General features: G+C 34.9%; 3 protein-coding genes across 9 annotated transcripts in view; 2 read left to right on the forward strand and 1 right to left on the reverse strand.

The window, feature by feature from the left end:
• Positions 1-124: 124 nt before the first annotated feature.
• On the reverse strand, positions 125-2,094 carry LOC100744941 (peptidyl-tRNA hydrolase 2, mitochondrial). 4 transcript variants are annotated; one of them, XM_033322575.1, is made up of 3 exons: positions 1,597-2,075; positions 953-1,494; positions 125-306 (listed from the first exon to the last, which is right to left on the reverse strand). In XM_033322575.1, exon 2 carries the CDS (start codon positions 1,376-1,378, stop codon positions 959-961), a length of 420 nt encoding a protein of 139 aa, XP_033178466.1. In that variant the 5' UTR covers positions 1,379-1,494; positions 1,597-2,075; the 3' UTR covers positions 125-306; positions 953-958. The 4 variants fall into 4 exon arrangements, with proteins under 4 accessions (XP_033178466.1, XP_024225652.1, XP_033178465.1 ...); XM_024369884.2 differs by lacking the exon at positions 125-306 and having other exon boundaries at positions 736-1,494; positions 1,868-2,094; XM_033322574.1 differs by lacking the exon at positions 125-306 and having other exon boundaries at positions 736-1,494; positions 1,597-2,074.
• A 664-nt stretch (positions 2,095-2,758) lies between these two features.
• On the forward strand, positions 2,759-13,073 carry LOC100745268 (glycerol kinase). 3 transcript variants are annotated; one of them, XM_003492127.4, is made up of 12 exons: positions 2,765-3,048; positions 5,423-5,730; positions 9,392-9,471; positions 9,771-10,029; positions 10,121-10,338; positions 10,469-10,681; positions 10,756-10,866; positions 10,945-11,201; positions 11,277-11,482; positions 11,553-11,696; positions 11,766-11,852; positions 12,347-13,073. In XM_003492127.4, the coding sequence occupies exons 2-12, from the start codon at positions 5,556-5,558 to the stop codon at positions 12,442-12,444; spliced, it is 1,848 nt and encodes a 615-aa protein (XP_003492175.1). In that variant the 5' UTR covers positions 2,765-3,048; positions 5,423-5,555; the 3' UTR covers positions 12,445-13,073. The 3 variants fall into 3 exon arrangements, with proteins under 3 accessions (XP_012245000.1, XP_003492175.1, XP_012245002.1); XM_012389577.3 differs by having other exon boundaries at positions 2,759-3,048; positions 11,553-11,852; XM_012389579.3 differs by lacking the exon at positions 2,765-3,048 and adding an exon at positions 5,229-5,287 and having other exon boundaries at positions 11,553-11,852.
• Positions 13,074-13,245: 172 nt separating this feature from the next.
• LOC100745466 (E3 ubiquitin-protein ligase CBL-B) overlaps positions 13,246-16,465 on the forward strand; it is a 17,201-nt gene continuing 13,981 nt past the window's right edge. For both annotated transcript variants that reach the window (XM_003492129.4, XM_012389576.3), the window contains exon 1: positions 13,246-14,096. In XM_003492129.4, coding sequence (XP_003492177.1) covers positions 13,531-14,096 — 566 coding nt within the window. In that variant the 5' untranslated portion in view covers positions 13,246-13,530. The remainder of the gene's footprint in view (positions 14,097-16,465) is intronic.

The following is a 16,465-nucleotide window of genomic DNA, read 5'->3' on the forward strand; positions in this document are numbered from 1 at the left end:
CCAATAGGATTATCATAAATATATCTTTTATATGTATTTTAATAATGGCTGTTATCGTCTTAATATATTTTTTGGTCTATAACTATACTTTTACTTTTTCTTTTAAATAAATAGCACTACAAAACATTCAAATATATGTTATTTGAAACATATAAAACTGTGATGCTTTATGTGAGAGTTTCATTCATTAACATTTATTTATGCTCTTATAGGCAACTATAACTTTTTTGCTCAATCTTGTAACAAATCAAGTATTAAAGTAATAAAATATTTACCTGGTATACTTATAAATTGTGTGCATGTATTCTGCAAGATATAATAATACAATAATTCAAATATATTAATACTTATAAAAATAAATTATTACAATACAGAAAACTAAAACTATAACATTTTCTTTAGATTCATTCATAAAAATCTCACACTCAAGAAAATGTAAATAAAATAATTCTAAAAAAATTGTTCATGCATAGCAGTGCTTTTTTATTTTATAAAGAGGATCAAAATATTTGATATTCATAGGATATGTACAAATGTTTATTCTATTTTTAAAATATTGCTGAAAGTTTGTAAATTAATGTATGTGAATCAATTTTGAAAATATGTACCTATTATTCCTAGATTGGTAATTTCAAAAGTAAAAGACAAATGTGCAAATTATGCTGGCATAAGCTTGCATGCAAGATTGTATGTTATTATATTATAAAAAAATAGAGCGATAACTAAACATGTTCTAATTAAAAATATTCTGTATGTATATCTTTTAATACATAGAGTTTTTAACAACTACATTTTGTTGATATCCTCTTGTATGAAAGCTACGTAGAAAAACAAAGCATTAATAATTAATAAAGTATTAATTAAAACATAAAAGTTTCAAATCAATTATAGATTTATTTAGACAATGCCAACTAATTATTTCTTTATATACTTTTAACAATAATAATCTTACTCAAATTTATAATAGCCTTAATTGTGAAGTGAGATTGTCTATTACTTGCTTTGGACCAGGCCCAATTCCAACAGTAGATGTTGTACCAGGTTTTAATTGAGTTTTACCTGCATCTTTTATTATAGAAATTATTAAACCAGCTTTACGAGCATCACTAGCCAATGACATTAACTTCTCTTTATCAGATATCTGTAATACAATTTTAGGTTGACCTTGTAATAACCAAGATGCATATATTTGCTGATATTCTTCATTAGCTGATATTTGACGACAACACTCTACTGCAGCATGGGCACATTGTGCAGCAATTTTTCCCTTTCCCATGGTAATGTCTGATCTTACAACTAGCGCCATTTTATAATGTTCACTTTTTGAATATTTTATAGGATAAGTAAACAAACGTTTTACATAATTCATTAACGACATGTTTATTTATTTAAGTATGACTTTTCTCTTTCTTTTTGATATTTGTCCATACACACTTTGAATCTTTTTACTTGCTCTTGACACTTTCTCCAATCTTGAGTTTCTACTATACACTCCTAAAAATGTAATAAAAAATTAATAATATTTTTACATTATATGATTTCATAATTGCACATATAATATGTGTATATGTAATAATATAATAACAAAGTTAATACTTGAACTTCATAATGCAATTCCATACAACCAGTTTTTTTTAACATTTCTTCAACCGGGTCGTCAACATTTTGTTGATGTGTATTTAAATTTGGAATCATTTTACGTTTAAGTTACACGCATAATATTAAGTTTTGTGGTTATAATAGTAAAGTTTAAAGGTTATTTTTCATGTATTCGCTATACTTTAATACAACTACGCTATTTTATAATTAGTTTAGTAGTAGTAGAGATAGCAGATTGTAGAGCACCATCATATAAACAGGTCTCAACCTGGAGTAGGGAAAATCGTCTGAAAATTGAGTCACGTCTAGTCGTGAAAAATCACATGGATGGTCTACAAAGTTCATGTTCTTGAGGTAGACAGATATGGGTACAGCATCTTTATCTTTTTTTAAGCGTTCATACCATGTCACGCATGCGCAGAATGCAAACCTTCCTGTTTTTCATGTTGATATTTCACAACTAGCCATAATTCAATTTTGAGATAATTTTCCCTAGGCATCAATATATAAGTGTTTCATATGTGAAACCTATCTTCTATAAAACCTGTTTATATAATCGTGGTTTAGAGTTCTGTGTATATGATTTTATTTGCAAATGTTGAAACTTTTAGCCAAATGCAAGTTTATTTTTATGATTGTATTTGTTCTATCAGAAATAACCAATCAGACTCCTCTTTCGTATGCCATGTTATGTGACAACTTACTAATTTTATATAATATAAAACAATAGAGAACATAAATCTGGTAATACTGACAAGATTGTAAGGTTGCCCTCATGTAAACATAACCTTATCAATACAATTTCCCTGACTATGAAATGCTTGTGTGATAATATGTGCTGCCATGCTAAATGACAATAAATAATAGATAATATAATGACCTAGATTTGTTTCTTATTTATATCTTTTTTATTTTAATTTTTTCACAGTAATTTAGTAGCTCATATATTTTTACATTAATATGTCCTATTTTTATTCCGAATATTTATATCTTATTTCTACTTTATTACAATTATGGTATCTATGTATAATTATAAAAAAATAAAGCGTATTCACATCAATTTTTCGAGGAAAACATTAATCACAATCCGTCTATGCGTTCTAATACAATATTTCAAACATCGGAAATAGAATTTCAGTTGTGTAAATACAGTGTTACCACGTTGAACATCGCCATTTATTGCGCTACCTTCAACACATAGCTGCTACTAGTGTCTTGAGTTCTCCACCAGACGACAACAAGCTATGGCATAGTAGAGTAGGCAATATGACAAGTAATATGTTCTATTACGTGTGCCGCCAATATTCTTTGATTTTTATTTCCTATTACCTATCAGCCAGATATGCGTTAAATTAGAAAACGTGTCGATGATCGTGTATTACTGATCATACCTGCGTTCACACTGGGGCGTTAAGTGTTCTTCTGCCGGTTGTCAACTGTAACATTTTCGTAAGTATTTAACGCGTTTTTCTTATTGTGATGACTTCAACAACTTTCCTTTTCTTACGAATATAATCACTAGTCACGAGAAACTGTTCAATAAAGATGTTTCATTTATAATTCGTGTTTTTTTTCATTGTTGTAATTCGCAAGATGATATAACAATCCCATAATTCCATAGCACGTGGGTGACGTACGTAAAATAGTTATATATGAATATATTAAAACGAGATGTTACTATATTTCATTGATTTATACATAGAGATATACTTATGCACAAAAGCTTTCATATTTGAGTCAATTTTATGGGTAATTGCTGCATGACAAGATATTGGAAAAAAGAAAAATGTAGTGTACAATCATTTTGCAAAAGCAAACTTGCGTGATTATACTTGACTTCTGTATTTTATACATCACTACGTATCGCAGTATATTTTAATATCGGTTCCGTCCGTTAAAGATCGAGTTACATCACATATTAGAAAATGAATTAGTTTTACATATGTAAGTACATGCTAAAAGACAGGCACCAAATATAATCGGTAATGCGGTTAAATAAGGTTGCAAGTATTTTAATTTAGACAAGTTATTTTAATCAATCACACTACAATTATCGGATGAATAATTCGTTTTTTATAATATCATAACTTGTATCCAATTTTTATAAAGAAATGTATTTAAATTCTATTTTGAATTAAATCTTCTATTTCAATAAGAATTGTTTAAAAACGAACATATGTATGGGTAACGTAAAATCGGTCAGTAATTTTTATATAATGTAATAGTGACATTATGTGCACGTTGATGGTAATTTGCTTGTTTATACCATCGTAAATAGTTTTTTGTATTTTCGCGCCAAGTAATACAGCGACTTGTGAATAATAGCAGAAGCTTTAGTTCTCATTTTGCCACTAGGTGGCTACGATTGCCTGTTGTATTCTCGTTAGTGTCCGATTTTGCGTTCAGTTTATATATAAGAGTAAGATGTTAAAGCTACTGTTGGATAGTCAGATGCTTCCCGGGTACGATCAGCGCATATTGGGGCCATTTTACAAGACCACATTATGTGTCCGGTACTTTATGGTTAAAACCTTATGAACGTATCACAAAAATTTGCTTGCTTAACTCATGTAAAACTATCACCGTGGAAGCGTTATATATAGACTATCTTTTGCCATTTGTATATAAGTAACTGTGTTTTATTATTTTTCGACGTCTAGGTATTAAATTTTGTTTTTCTAATACTTTATGGTTAAAACCTTATGAACGTTTAAAGCTACTGTTGGATAGTCAGATGCTTCCCGGGTACGATCAGCGCATATTGGGGCCATTTTACAAGACCACATTATGTGTCCGGTACTTTATGGTTAAAACCTTATGAACGTATCACAAAAATTTGCTTGCTTAACTCATGTAAAACTATCACCGTGGAAGCGTTATATATAGACTATCTTTTGCCATTTGTATATAAGTAACTGTGTTTTATTATTTTTCGACGTCTAGGTATTAAATTTTGTTTTTCTAATATTCTTTATCGTTTCATTGCGTCTTTTATATAAATTGTAGTATTAACTTTTACTTGTCGGAGTCTACATTTTGAACAGTATTTGTTATGTTAAACTTTTATTCACACAGCAGCAGTAGCATTATTTTGATTCTATTACTCTGGTTTGCTTTACGATGCATTTTATTGCATACCTATATGTATATATATACATATATATAGACATCTATTTATATCTACGTATTTGCGATTTTATTTTATATATTGACAATTAGATAATTATTAAATGAAGCTACAATCACAATTGTGCCACAAGAATGTTTAACGAATGCTTATATCCGTGATTCTTGAATCAGATTAAGACTGATTGAGTCAATTCTTTATTACTATAACTATACAAAATTGAACATCACTGATGGAGAAACCGAAACGAGGCCATGCGAGTAGCGATCAGTTAGTTTTGATATGAATGGATCAGTTGAAAAGCGCGGGAATTCATGAAAATGTTAATAACAGCGGATAATCTGCAATGGTAATAGGGGACGTGTGAATTACGAGAAAGCGGGTGGGATCGAACGATAGACAGTTAATTTTAGAATGTCGCTGTTGCTGCTGACGATAACCGCGACAAATGGACAAGTATCTTTCGAAACATAGAGAGAGAGAGAGAGAGAGTGAGAGAAACGAGAAGGAACGTAACTTGGAACGGTACGTAATAAGTTTTGTGATGAGACGAAGCAAGAGGTAAGGAAAGCAGAAGGCGAACGAACAAAAGCACCGGTGGTTCGCGCGTATTCTCGTGGTCGAAGTGCGTCCGATGCATCGGGAAGATGTGCTAATAAACACGATTTTAATAAATGACCTTCGCTTTTTTTCTAGTCGGAGAACTGTGTTCGAATCATTTGACTCTGACCGTGGTGGTGGGCACAAAAAGTCAACAGTGCAAACATTCTTCTGTTTCGCGAAGAATTAGCACGCGTGCTGCTTCCACTAAATTATTGATCTATCGATCATGGAGGAAGAAATTGTGAATGGGATTGCAAATAAAAACGGGAATTCAGAAGTGGACGAAGAAATGAAACAGAACGAAGATGGGACGTTCGACGTATCGAGCTACCCGGAGCTAGACCGCTCGCAAACCGGTCGCAGAACAAGTATCTTCAAGTATTACTCGTTCAACAAGAAAGGTGAGTCCGGCCGATTTGTCTTCGATAAAATTGTAACATATAAAAAGGAATCGTTACATCGTTGTCAGTTTTGGAAAATTAGAAAAGAAAGCCATCCTGCAAGTCGTTGCAGGTTGTAACATCGATGCAGCATTCGATCGATGATTTTTCTTGTGCTCGTCCAGTTGTCGAATTCCTTGTAAGTTAATCCTTTTTATCGGGAATTATATGTGGAGCCAGAGTTCTTATCAGACATATCCGATAATAAACGATAGAGAAACGTCGATCTTCGAACCGTCGATATTGTTTGGAATTCAAAAATTGGGAGATATAAATAGAAATATTAGATAAGGTAAAAAATGAGAAATTCGAATCTGTCGAAGAAAACGTGATAATATATGCACTTATGATCATACAGTGCATTAGTAGTTTGTTTAAAAATGTAAGAATACAGTATAATTGAGATATAAATATATTTATGCGCGCGTGCATAGCGGATAGGAACGATTGATAGAAAGAATGTTCAATTTAACGCGCGCTTATGATTTTGATTACATTCTCAGACCGATCGCCTTTAACGTCGTAAATGAGGTTATTTAAATTTCCAAACTTCATTATTATTATTTGGGTTAGTTATTGGTAGTGTTCAAAGAATGATAAATATATTTGTATTTAAACACGATGGATGGAGTTTTGCAATCGGAACAAGGAGCATTGGCATTGTGTATGCAACGATAGGTGATGCATAACGTGTCGCGCGAAGTTTCACGAGATTGACAGTCTCGTATCTTGCCGATTCTTCTGCCAAAGTATGTGTCAAACACTCTCTAATTGCGTATGGACGTTTTGAAGGCAAACGTAATCAAATCAGTTATTTAAGGTAGGTCGCGATCATACAAAAAATAGTTTTTGGCTTCCGAAACGGGAAATTTATATAAACTACTATCTATATTATTTATTTCTACTTATATACTATACTATTTATATAACAACTATCATCTATATAAATGATGTTATATAAAGTACATATTCGTTAACGTTGAGCAACAGGGAACTTGAATCATAGAGAAAGATGTATTTACGTCCCAGTCGCAGTACATTAAGCAAAGAACGACATCTTCAAATTTCGAGCATGACCCAAATTAAAAATGCGAAAGTATTTCTTCAGTAACGATTTTATTCTGCACAATGAGACGGGCCTCATTTCCTCAGGGCTCTCGTTCACTTCTTCCCATTGAAGAACAAAATCGATAGCATAACTCGGTCGAAAGCCTAAACCTGTTCGCAGACAGATGCAGACAGGCAAAAATGCACGTTTATAGCAGCAGTAGTGTGTTATGCAACATCGTGTAGACAGTTCAGGACAAAATATTTTGTACGACGCATCGTCGTTTGTAAATGTGAGCGAACCTCTGCGGCTGGGCAATCTAGCCCATTTTTATCACGATGCATTCGGGTTGAAAGATGATACGTTTCGAGCCCGCGTGTGCATCTCGGGTTATCGTTATCTATATATCTGTATAGATGAGCGCTGTAGGCTCTCGATGCACCGAGATCGCATGTTATACGTGCCTTAAATTGGAGCAAGTCTGCAGGAGAATTGTAGGAGACCTAGTTACCTTGGTCGTTCGACACGGTTTACTTTTGTCTTGGTAGGAGAACAAAATTGGGTCGGAAATTTTAATTCGTATAATATGGAGCAAATTTGCGATTTAAGAAAGTATGGATGGCGGTATATGGCATATTGAGCGCAGTTATGGTGGAAGGTAGATCGAGAGTCCATTGCGATAGGAAGGTATAAGAGTGTGTTTCGGTGTCTACCAGTCTCCGATTTGTTAGTAAAACTATCTAGAGTGGTTCCAGATGGATCGTCCAGGATAGTGGAAGACAGGTCAGAAGGTGTTTTTGTAAAGGGATAATGGTTAAAGTCTTTCGAGCAATCGCATTTTTAGTGTCCCTCTGGTGGAGGGTACAGGATTTAATAGTGGCCTTTTGAAAAGGCATATGATGTTGAAGTTATGTTGTAATTATATTGTCGAATCAATGCGACGTCGAGGAAAAATTAGTACGATTAGAACGAATGAAGTTAATTAAACAACGTTGATAATGATGCTACTGGTTGCTTGTGCACGTCTCGATATTTTTATAATTACAAAACTGTATAATATTTGCATAAACAAGCGATTTACATAACAGCAAAGTAAATGAACAAAAAAGACGACAAAAATTCCATATGTCATTTCACTAACGTGTTGTTTATATAGTTTTGATTTTTCCTTCAATTAATTTTTATCCGACAAATTCTTTTTCTCGCCACCCATTTGCTCACCTATCGCGAGGAAGTTTTATCTGTAGAAGAATTCCATTATCGCTTCTTCACGATCTTCCTTATAGATTTACAAAGAACAGCCGCCTGAAACATCGAGACAATCGAAAAAACAGTTTAAAGTTCATATACTGAAGCACAGTATATATATGCACATAGTAGCGATAGAACCGGAAGTTCACAGGCGAATTATTTCATCGCTCGATATAAATTTCGTAAGGGGTACCAACCGCATTTAATAATTTTATTAATTACCTCAATATATTTCGTTAACGTATCGAAGCGCTTTTCAGTATTTTTGTAACAGGTACGTATCTTAAATTTTGCAAAGTGGAGAACAGGTCAAGAGCAGGAAGAGGTAATTAGCCTTCAGCGACAATGAAATCATGCCTCTTCCGTATTGCTCTATTCCGATTTAAAAAGTCGCAACGATACTCACACGCTCACTCCCGCTCCTCTCGTACTACGCGATGCGACGGGGAGAATCTTCCGTGAAATTTTCATTGAATTCCTGTAAAGATTTTTGTAAAGTGGGAAAAACGATATTAGATTTTTTCATCGAGAGATTTCGTGATGTGTAATTGAAGGTGTCGAGATAATAAAGTCGACCGAAAAGTGTTTTTATCTTTAATCAGTAAGCGTTTTAATCTTACATTACATCGGTACAAGGAAGGCTAGACTCGGTGGAGAAAATTGAACTTAGAACTATTGCAACAGACTTCGGTTTATCTTACATTGGTGACTAAGATCTACGATTTAGACTAAATAAAAAACAATTGATTGGTGAACGATCGAAGAATAGTCCATATGAATTCTGTTTAAAATTGGCAAGCCTACGTTCGTACATATATGTGTATAAATGGTATGGAAAATCTGAAGGAAAACAGGTTTTTACAATTGTATAACGATTTAACGAACAATATAGCATAGCATTAGATAAATTTAATGACATAAACTCGATATACGAAGATTACCAAATACTTTGCAAATACGTTGGAAGATTAATAACCGCGTTATTGACTAAGAGAAATCTTTTGAGGATTTTCTCGCATATCACGTATCAAGTTGGTTTCTAATTTTACTACTATCGTTTCAACCTACTCACGGGTTATCAAAGGACATAATGAAGCATGATAAAAGAGCATATCATTTATTATGTTATTAATCCTTCTCTTTGTGTAACAGAATTACGACGGAATCGTTAAATCAGATTGCAAGTAACACCGTTTGAATAAAATTGTGAGACGTGCATTGCACATGGCATGTTCACCTTTTTCCTTTTACTTTACAATTCAAAACTGTGTTTGCCAGATCTTGTAAACGTCACGCTGTAATAATATTACGTTTGCTTTTTAGATACAATGCCAAACTTGACGAAGAAATCGGGCCCTCTTATCGGAGTAATTGATGTTGGCACACGGACCGTTCGCTTTGTGGTGAGACATTTTTACAGTACAGTGTATAGTTATTCGACGTTGACTTTATTTGAGTTGATGTTTCATGTAGTATCCTTTTACTATCAGCTATTCTTGACAGAAATCATTTAAACTGGAATAGTACTTCTTACACTATAACTTTTTTAATTTGGATTGTAACAACCGTTATGATCCATGCTATGAATGTATACATTGCTCGAGTATATAGAGTTGTTAACATTAATGGTTTACTAATTGAATCTATACCTTTCGTAAATAAGAGGAACATAAAATGGAAATAAAACAGAATTGCGTTGCAGGTGTTCAATGCAAAACACATAGCTGAAGTGGCATCTCATCAAATCGACATAGAACAAATAAGTCCGCAAGAAGGATGGATGGAACAGGATCCGAGAGAGATTCTTTTTGCGGTAAAGACGTGCATCAAAGATGTTGTTCGGAAATTGGATGTGCTTGGATTGAAGATAAACGAAATAATAACGATCGGTATTACAAATCAAAGAGAAACCACATTGGCGTGGGATTCAACGACCGGTGAACCGTTATATAATGCGATAGGTGTGTCTTGATAATCATAATGTAATATATACATAATATAATATCATAATATAATATAATATAATGCTTATTAATTCTTCTACTATTCCAGTGTGGTCTGATATCAGAACGAATCCGATCGTCGATCAGATAATAGCCAAGTTTCCGGATCAAAGTAAAAATCATATCAAACCACTATGCGGTTTACCAGTGAGCCCGTATTTTTCGGCACTAAAAATTCGTTGGATGAAAGATAACGTGCCCACTGTTAGAAAAGCGATGCGAGATAAGCGATGCAAAGTGGGCACGATGGACACCTGGATCGTTTGGGTATGTGAGTACTGTACGTTTGAACGTAGAGCTTGTCTAGGATTCGAAAACAATTATTATACCTTACAGCAAAAGGAATGATAGATGATGACATTCATGATCCAGAGAATTCATTGAAAAATGGTTACAGAATTTAACGGGTGGCAAAGATGGTGGATTGTATATTACTGACGTAACTAATGCGTCGAGGACCATGTTAATGAACATAGAGACCCTCTCATGGGATCCCACGTTATGCAGATATTTCGACATTCCTATGCAAATATTGCCAGAGATTAAAAGCAGCGCTGAAATTTACGGAAGTATTGCGATTGGTCCATTGAAGGGTATTACTATATCTGGTGTAAGTTATGTTTCTACAGACATTTGAAAAAATTGATGTATGTGTCAGACATATAAGACTCTTCATATTTTTAGATTTTAGGAAATCAGCAATCAGCGTTAGTTGGACAAAATTGTTTAAAGAAAGGACAAGCGAAAAATACATATAGAGGTGGATGTTTTCTGCTCTGCAATACAGGAACGACAGTATGTAATATAGATAGATAATATAGTGTGATTCGTTCCAGTATTTGATTAGGAATTATAAACTGTTACAATTTTTAGCGTGTGCATTCTTCTCATGGATTAGTTACAACAGTGGCATATCAATTGGGTCCAAATAGTCCAGCTATTTATGCGCTGGAAGGTTCAGTTGCAGTAGCAGGTGCTGCTATTAAATGGTTGCGAGATAATATGAAACTTATAAAGGATGTTCACGAAAGCGAACATTTGGCTCAAAGTGTTTTCAGTACTGGCGACGTATATTTTGTACCAGCTTTTACAGGACTGTACGCTCCATATTGGAGAAAAGATGCGAGGGGGTAAGTACAACTTTATGAAGTCTTGCTACATATAAAATCGATATACATATCGTTTACTTAAAAATATTTTTACAGAATTATTTGTGGTCTTACTGCATTTACAACGAAACAGCATATAATAAGAGCATCATTAGAAGCTGTTTGTTTCCAAACTAGAGATATTTTAGAAGCTATGTACAAAGATTGTGGTTTTCCATTGACTAAGTTAAATACGGATGGAAAAATGTCAACGAATAATCTTCTTATGCAATTGCAAGCAGATCTTTGCGGTACGCCAGTATGTAAGTACACCTTATTAAGTATTACCAGAAATAAATAAACGTATGCATTAATGTTTGTACTTATTGGCAGTCAGATCAACGATGCCGGATATCACGGCGTTAGGTGCTGCAATGGCTGCAGGGCATGCAGAAGGTATAGATGTTTGGGAATTAGAAGGTGAAGAGATAGAAAGAGTGCCCAGTGATACATTTTTACCAACGACCACACCAGAAGGTAAAAAACTTTCAAATTTAATAACATCCATATTTTATCTTTTACGAAATGTTTTTCTTCTTTCTATAGAGAGAGATGCTAGGTATACAAAATGGAAAATGGCAGTTGAAAGAAGTTTAGGTTGGGCGGCAGTAAAGAGATCTGACCAAATGACAGGTAAATTTTATAATATCGAGCAAGTAAGATCTGAGATTTTAGGTACATTTAAAGCTATATTCCTCACTTTCCGCCGTAATTTAATTCGTTATCGAATTCCTATCCTTCACCTGCATGCGCTTATTGTGAATGTATCATGCTCATAAATAAAAAGAGTCGGTGTATGTTTGATGGCAATGGGTTTTCCCTGTAAAATGCTAAAATTAATTTAATTTGTATTAGATTGTCTAATAACTACTTGATACTATGGAATGGTTTGTTAACATTTACCTTAAATCCTTGTCCCAGACTTCTGTTTATAAATAAATATATGACCTCGAATATCTTGTTGTTGTTTATAAGCGTACGTATATCTATGTATGAGTGAAATCATGTGAGAGCCTGTGGTTTCGTAACTTAATTCAAAATCAACAATTGAATTTTATATGAAAGCTCTAATTAATTGTTGGGAATCTTCGGGAAATTTTAATGTGTTTGCTTATTTAATGTTCCAGACGAAAGATATTACGTATTGGCATCGGTCCCTGCAAGTTGGTTCTTAATGACAAGCTTTATTTTGTTACGATTAAGTTATTATTTGAAAAATCGGTGACAACATTCATATTGTTACAATGGAGGATCACTTAGATAGCAGATAGCCTATATTGTATTACAAATGCAAATAGGAGTATGATTACCAAGCTTTAATTATAAATAGTAGATCAAAATATGACCATCAGTAACCGATTAAAAAACAAAAAAGTAATACAGGTAAAGACAGCTTTGATTCAATTGAGTAGAACTACCTATACTTTCAAACTTTGCCAAAAGAAATCAATATAGTTAATTAAATGAAGCGCGACACAGTAAATAGCTACCAAGTTATTCGGAATTTCAGAGAAGAAAGTACTAGAAACAATGCACATATACAATAATTTAAACAATCCATTTATTCGTTATTTTTTATTTGTTGTTGATACAAGATAACGTGATATTTCTCGAACCATTACTGCCAAGTTAACAGACACAGGGCTATAGTTTTGTATAGTTTTGTAGGATTGTAAGCGTTCGTAATATTTTAAGATTTACAATTAATTAAATTTTTATAATTTCAACTATTTCCGTCGCTTTATTTTGTACGTTTAATTTATTTGTTATATCAACAAAAAATCCTGTATGTATAATGTTACAACTATTGTATCATAAAATCAAACACTGGAAATACACGTTCGTCTTGTTTTACCACTGTGTTTATTTTTTCAATTTTGACACTCAATCAAGCGATTAATAAAAAAATAAGAGATGTAATCTGGAAAAGTCGTCAGTGTTTAAATAGAGCGCGCTATAAGAGCGCCACAAAGCGTCACGCGGAGGCGAGTGAAACCATAATTAACGAGCTATGGGCACGCTTGGTCGTGTCAGTGTAGACTCGTAGGTATCCGGTGTTGTCAGTACGGAGTAGAAAGAGTAGGATGTGGTATCGTACAACGTTATGGTATATCTCGTGGCTGCGACTTCGTGAGAAGGTCGTCGAGGTAATGAACGCGTCTCGTTGAAGGAAATGCAGTATATTGTATCACGCGAGTGCAGGGCAAGCTAACCTAAAGCAAGGTGTCGGTGGGTTTGTCGAAGGTGAAGTGTAAAAGTGCGCGGGACTCGCATCGAGAGCGAGCACCAAGGAGTCCCGGTGTCGTGGGATATGCACGCACACGTCAAGATGTCGTCGGGAGGACATAGCAGTCGTACTCGAGCTGTACACATAGGTTCGATCTTCCAGAAGCTTCATGGTCGTTTTGCTGATCCTATGACACTGCCGAAACTTTCGACCGACAAGCGAATGTTGGATAAGACCTGGAAACTTATGGACAAGGTAGTCAAGTTATGTCAACATCAGAGGATGAATTTGAAAAATTCGCCACCGTTTATCCTGGATATCCTACCAGATACGTATCAACGATTGAGACTGATATATAGCAAATACGAAGACAGGATGCAGGTGTTACATAGCAACGAACACTTTTGTGTATTCATCAACAACCTTATGAGAAAGTGCAAGCAAGCGATCAAGTTGTTCAAGGAAGGCAAAGAAAAGATGTTCGATGAAACTTCGCATTATCGTAGAAATTTGACCAAACTTAGCCTTGTATTTAGCCACATGCTGTCCGAATTGAAGGCCATTTTCCCAAACGGTGTGTTTGCTGGACATAAATTCCGTATTACTAAAGCAGATGCGGCCGAGTTCTGGAAAGAAAGCTTTGGAATCAGGTGCGTATCGTTTAATCATCCTTTCCCTTTTTTTCTTTGGTTCTTCCTTTTTGTTTTTGATCATGTAAACAGGACACCTGTCTCGTCGCGTGTGCTTTCCACTCTGACGTGCGTAAAAACGAATAATAAACGCGCGCTCTGTGGCTCGCACGTGCGCACACCTAACCTAAAAACGGCTCTGCGTCTCATTGATATTGACATTAGTACATGCACCAAAAACCGGGACGTGCCTACTGGTTTGCACCTGACGTCATTCGTGAAATGTATTTCATCGCTAGCGGAAGTGTTCTTTTTTATGTACGAACTCGTATAAAGGAAGAACTGTATTTTCGCATGTCCTCGAATAATGAAAATCGAATCATTTTAGTCACTCTGTACCTACTATTGTTTTGATAATAATTTAACAATGTTACTATTGTTACAGGCTTTTTCTTATTAAAATTACGATTAGTTACATACTAGAAATGTAGACACAATTGTAGGCAATTCTTTTAAGCAATAATATTAATGTACGTAAAACGTATAGATTTAAAAACGTTATGGTATCAGTTCCCTTTTAACTTTGAAAAAAAAAAAAAAAAAAAGATGAATCGTGTTTTATGTTTCCGGTCTGAAATATCGGTTATTTAGACGATGAAGCGATAAACGCGGTCGTTGATTTAGTTCGGTATATCGAGTAACAGTTACCGCTGTATTGGCACAAAGTTGCTTCCGGTGCAATCGGAATTTCATTTATACTTGGTTGTGGACTGTTGAACCGTGTAAATTGTCAGAATGAATCGTTATCGGGTTATTGTCAGTGATCGGTTACAGCTCATTGACAGGTATTGCAACATACGAATGAAAAGACTAGGAAAGCGATCTACGATTATTTGAAGTCTAGAGATACCTATATCCTGACAAAAAGATAAGAGAGAGAGAGAGTGAGAAAGAGGGATAGAGACGTGTAAGGCGGGGAAGTTGGTAGAACGGCGGATCGATTGGTTAGATCCGTTTCCTGGTTACTATTCTTGGGGGGCCGGTGGTTTAGTATCGTTTTACAAAACTGATACACCTACTTTTACTGGAATACGTCATGACACAGTATCGGGAAGCGCGTGCCGTGCGCTCTGGGCTACGTGCCGCGTAGCGATTTATCAGCCGGTATAAATAAACGAGCAGCAGTTCGAGCCAATTCATGAATGACTGACTGCTGTACGGTGTCGCGAGAGATCGTCACGATTTGTCAGAACACGAGACTCGTGAACGAATACCCTTTCGTCACACGCGTTCCGCGGCCACTCATCGCCATGGATTTTGCATACACACTAAGATACATATCACGTATACTCGGTTATCTCTTACTTTTTCTTTGCCGCTGTAAGAATATAAATGCAACTATTTATCATTTCATCTCCATTCGTATATGTACACATGTACACCGTGTATAAATGTTTTAATTGTAATTTATGTTTCTCTACGTTACGATGATGTTGCGATATAGTCTATTATCAATCGATAGTAATGGACTATACACAATTGTTTAGTTAGTTAGTTGTTGAAAGTAGAAAATACGCGACTAAAAATAGAACGAATTTCCTGAGAAACGATAAAACATTAATACTGTATGCGGCGCGGAATCAGTTAAATTAAACATCGCCAGGGAGAAGAGCAAAGGAGAGATTCCAGTCGTGGGTTGTACTTCTTCCGTTTCTCTCTCGGTTAATTTCTCGAAATCGTTTCCATCGCCCGCCCTTTTTTCCGCTTCGTCAAACCGTACGTTCGTAGACGAAGTACGAAGCCTACGCGTTTTCCAAGAAAGCTAAACAGGAGTTTAAAGAGCTTTTATCGGGGAACCGTTCTTGTTTTGAACGTAGGATGCGGGCGATTGCAGTATGATTAACATGCGGCGAGCCGACTCGATTACGCCGATGCGCGAACTTTCAGTTTCCGGTCAAATGATCCGCGGACATCCGGTGGCCTATGTTACGCTCTTTGCGCTGTTACGTTCTGCCTCTTTAATCAAGCAAAACCCCTGGGTATTCTTCCTGCGTATTCAATTCGGCGTCGATGAGATAAGCGTAAGTCGTGATTTATCTTACCGGAAACAATATTTATCGTTATTACGCTGTGTAAGATATCTTGAAATATTATCTTGTATCTCGGTATTTTTAATCGACCTTCTCGGCGCATAATGCGCGTCGCTTTCAAAGAAAGCAATTAACAGAGAAAATCGAACACAGACCTTTACAAAGCGATGACGTAACTCGAAAGAAGAAAATACCTCGAAAAACAAATCGAACGTGCATTACGACGATACGAAACTATTCCTTGAGAAAATTTCATTTCGTCCCACGTACCATTTTTTTTTTTTTTTTTTTTCTGTAATT

This window comes from Bombus impatiens, unplaced genomic scaffold (assembly GCF_000188095.3).
Source record: "Bombus impatiens unplaced genomic scaffold, BIMP_2.2 scf_0647, whole genome shotgun sequence".
Lineage (NCBI taxonomy): Eukaryota > Metazoa > Arthropoda > Insecta > Hymenoptera > Apidae > Bombus > Bombus impatiens.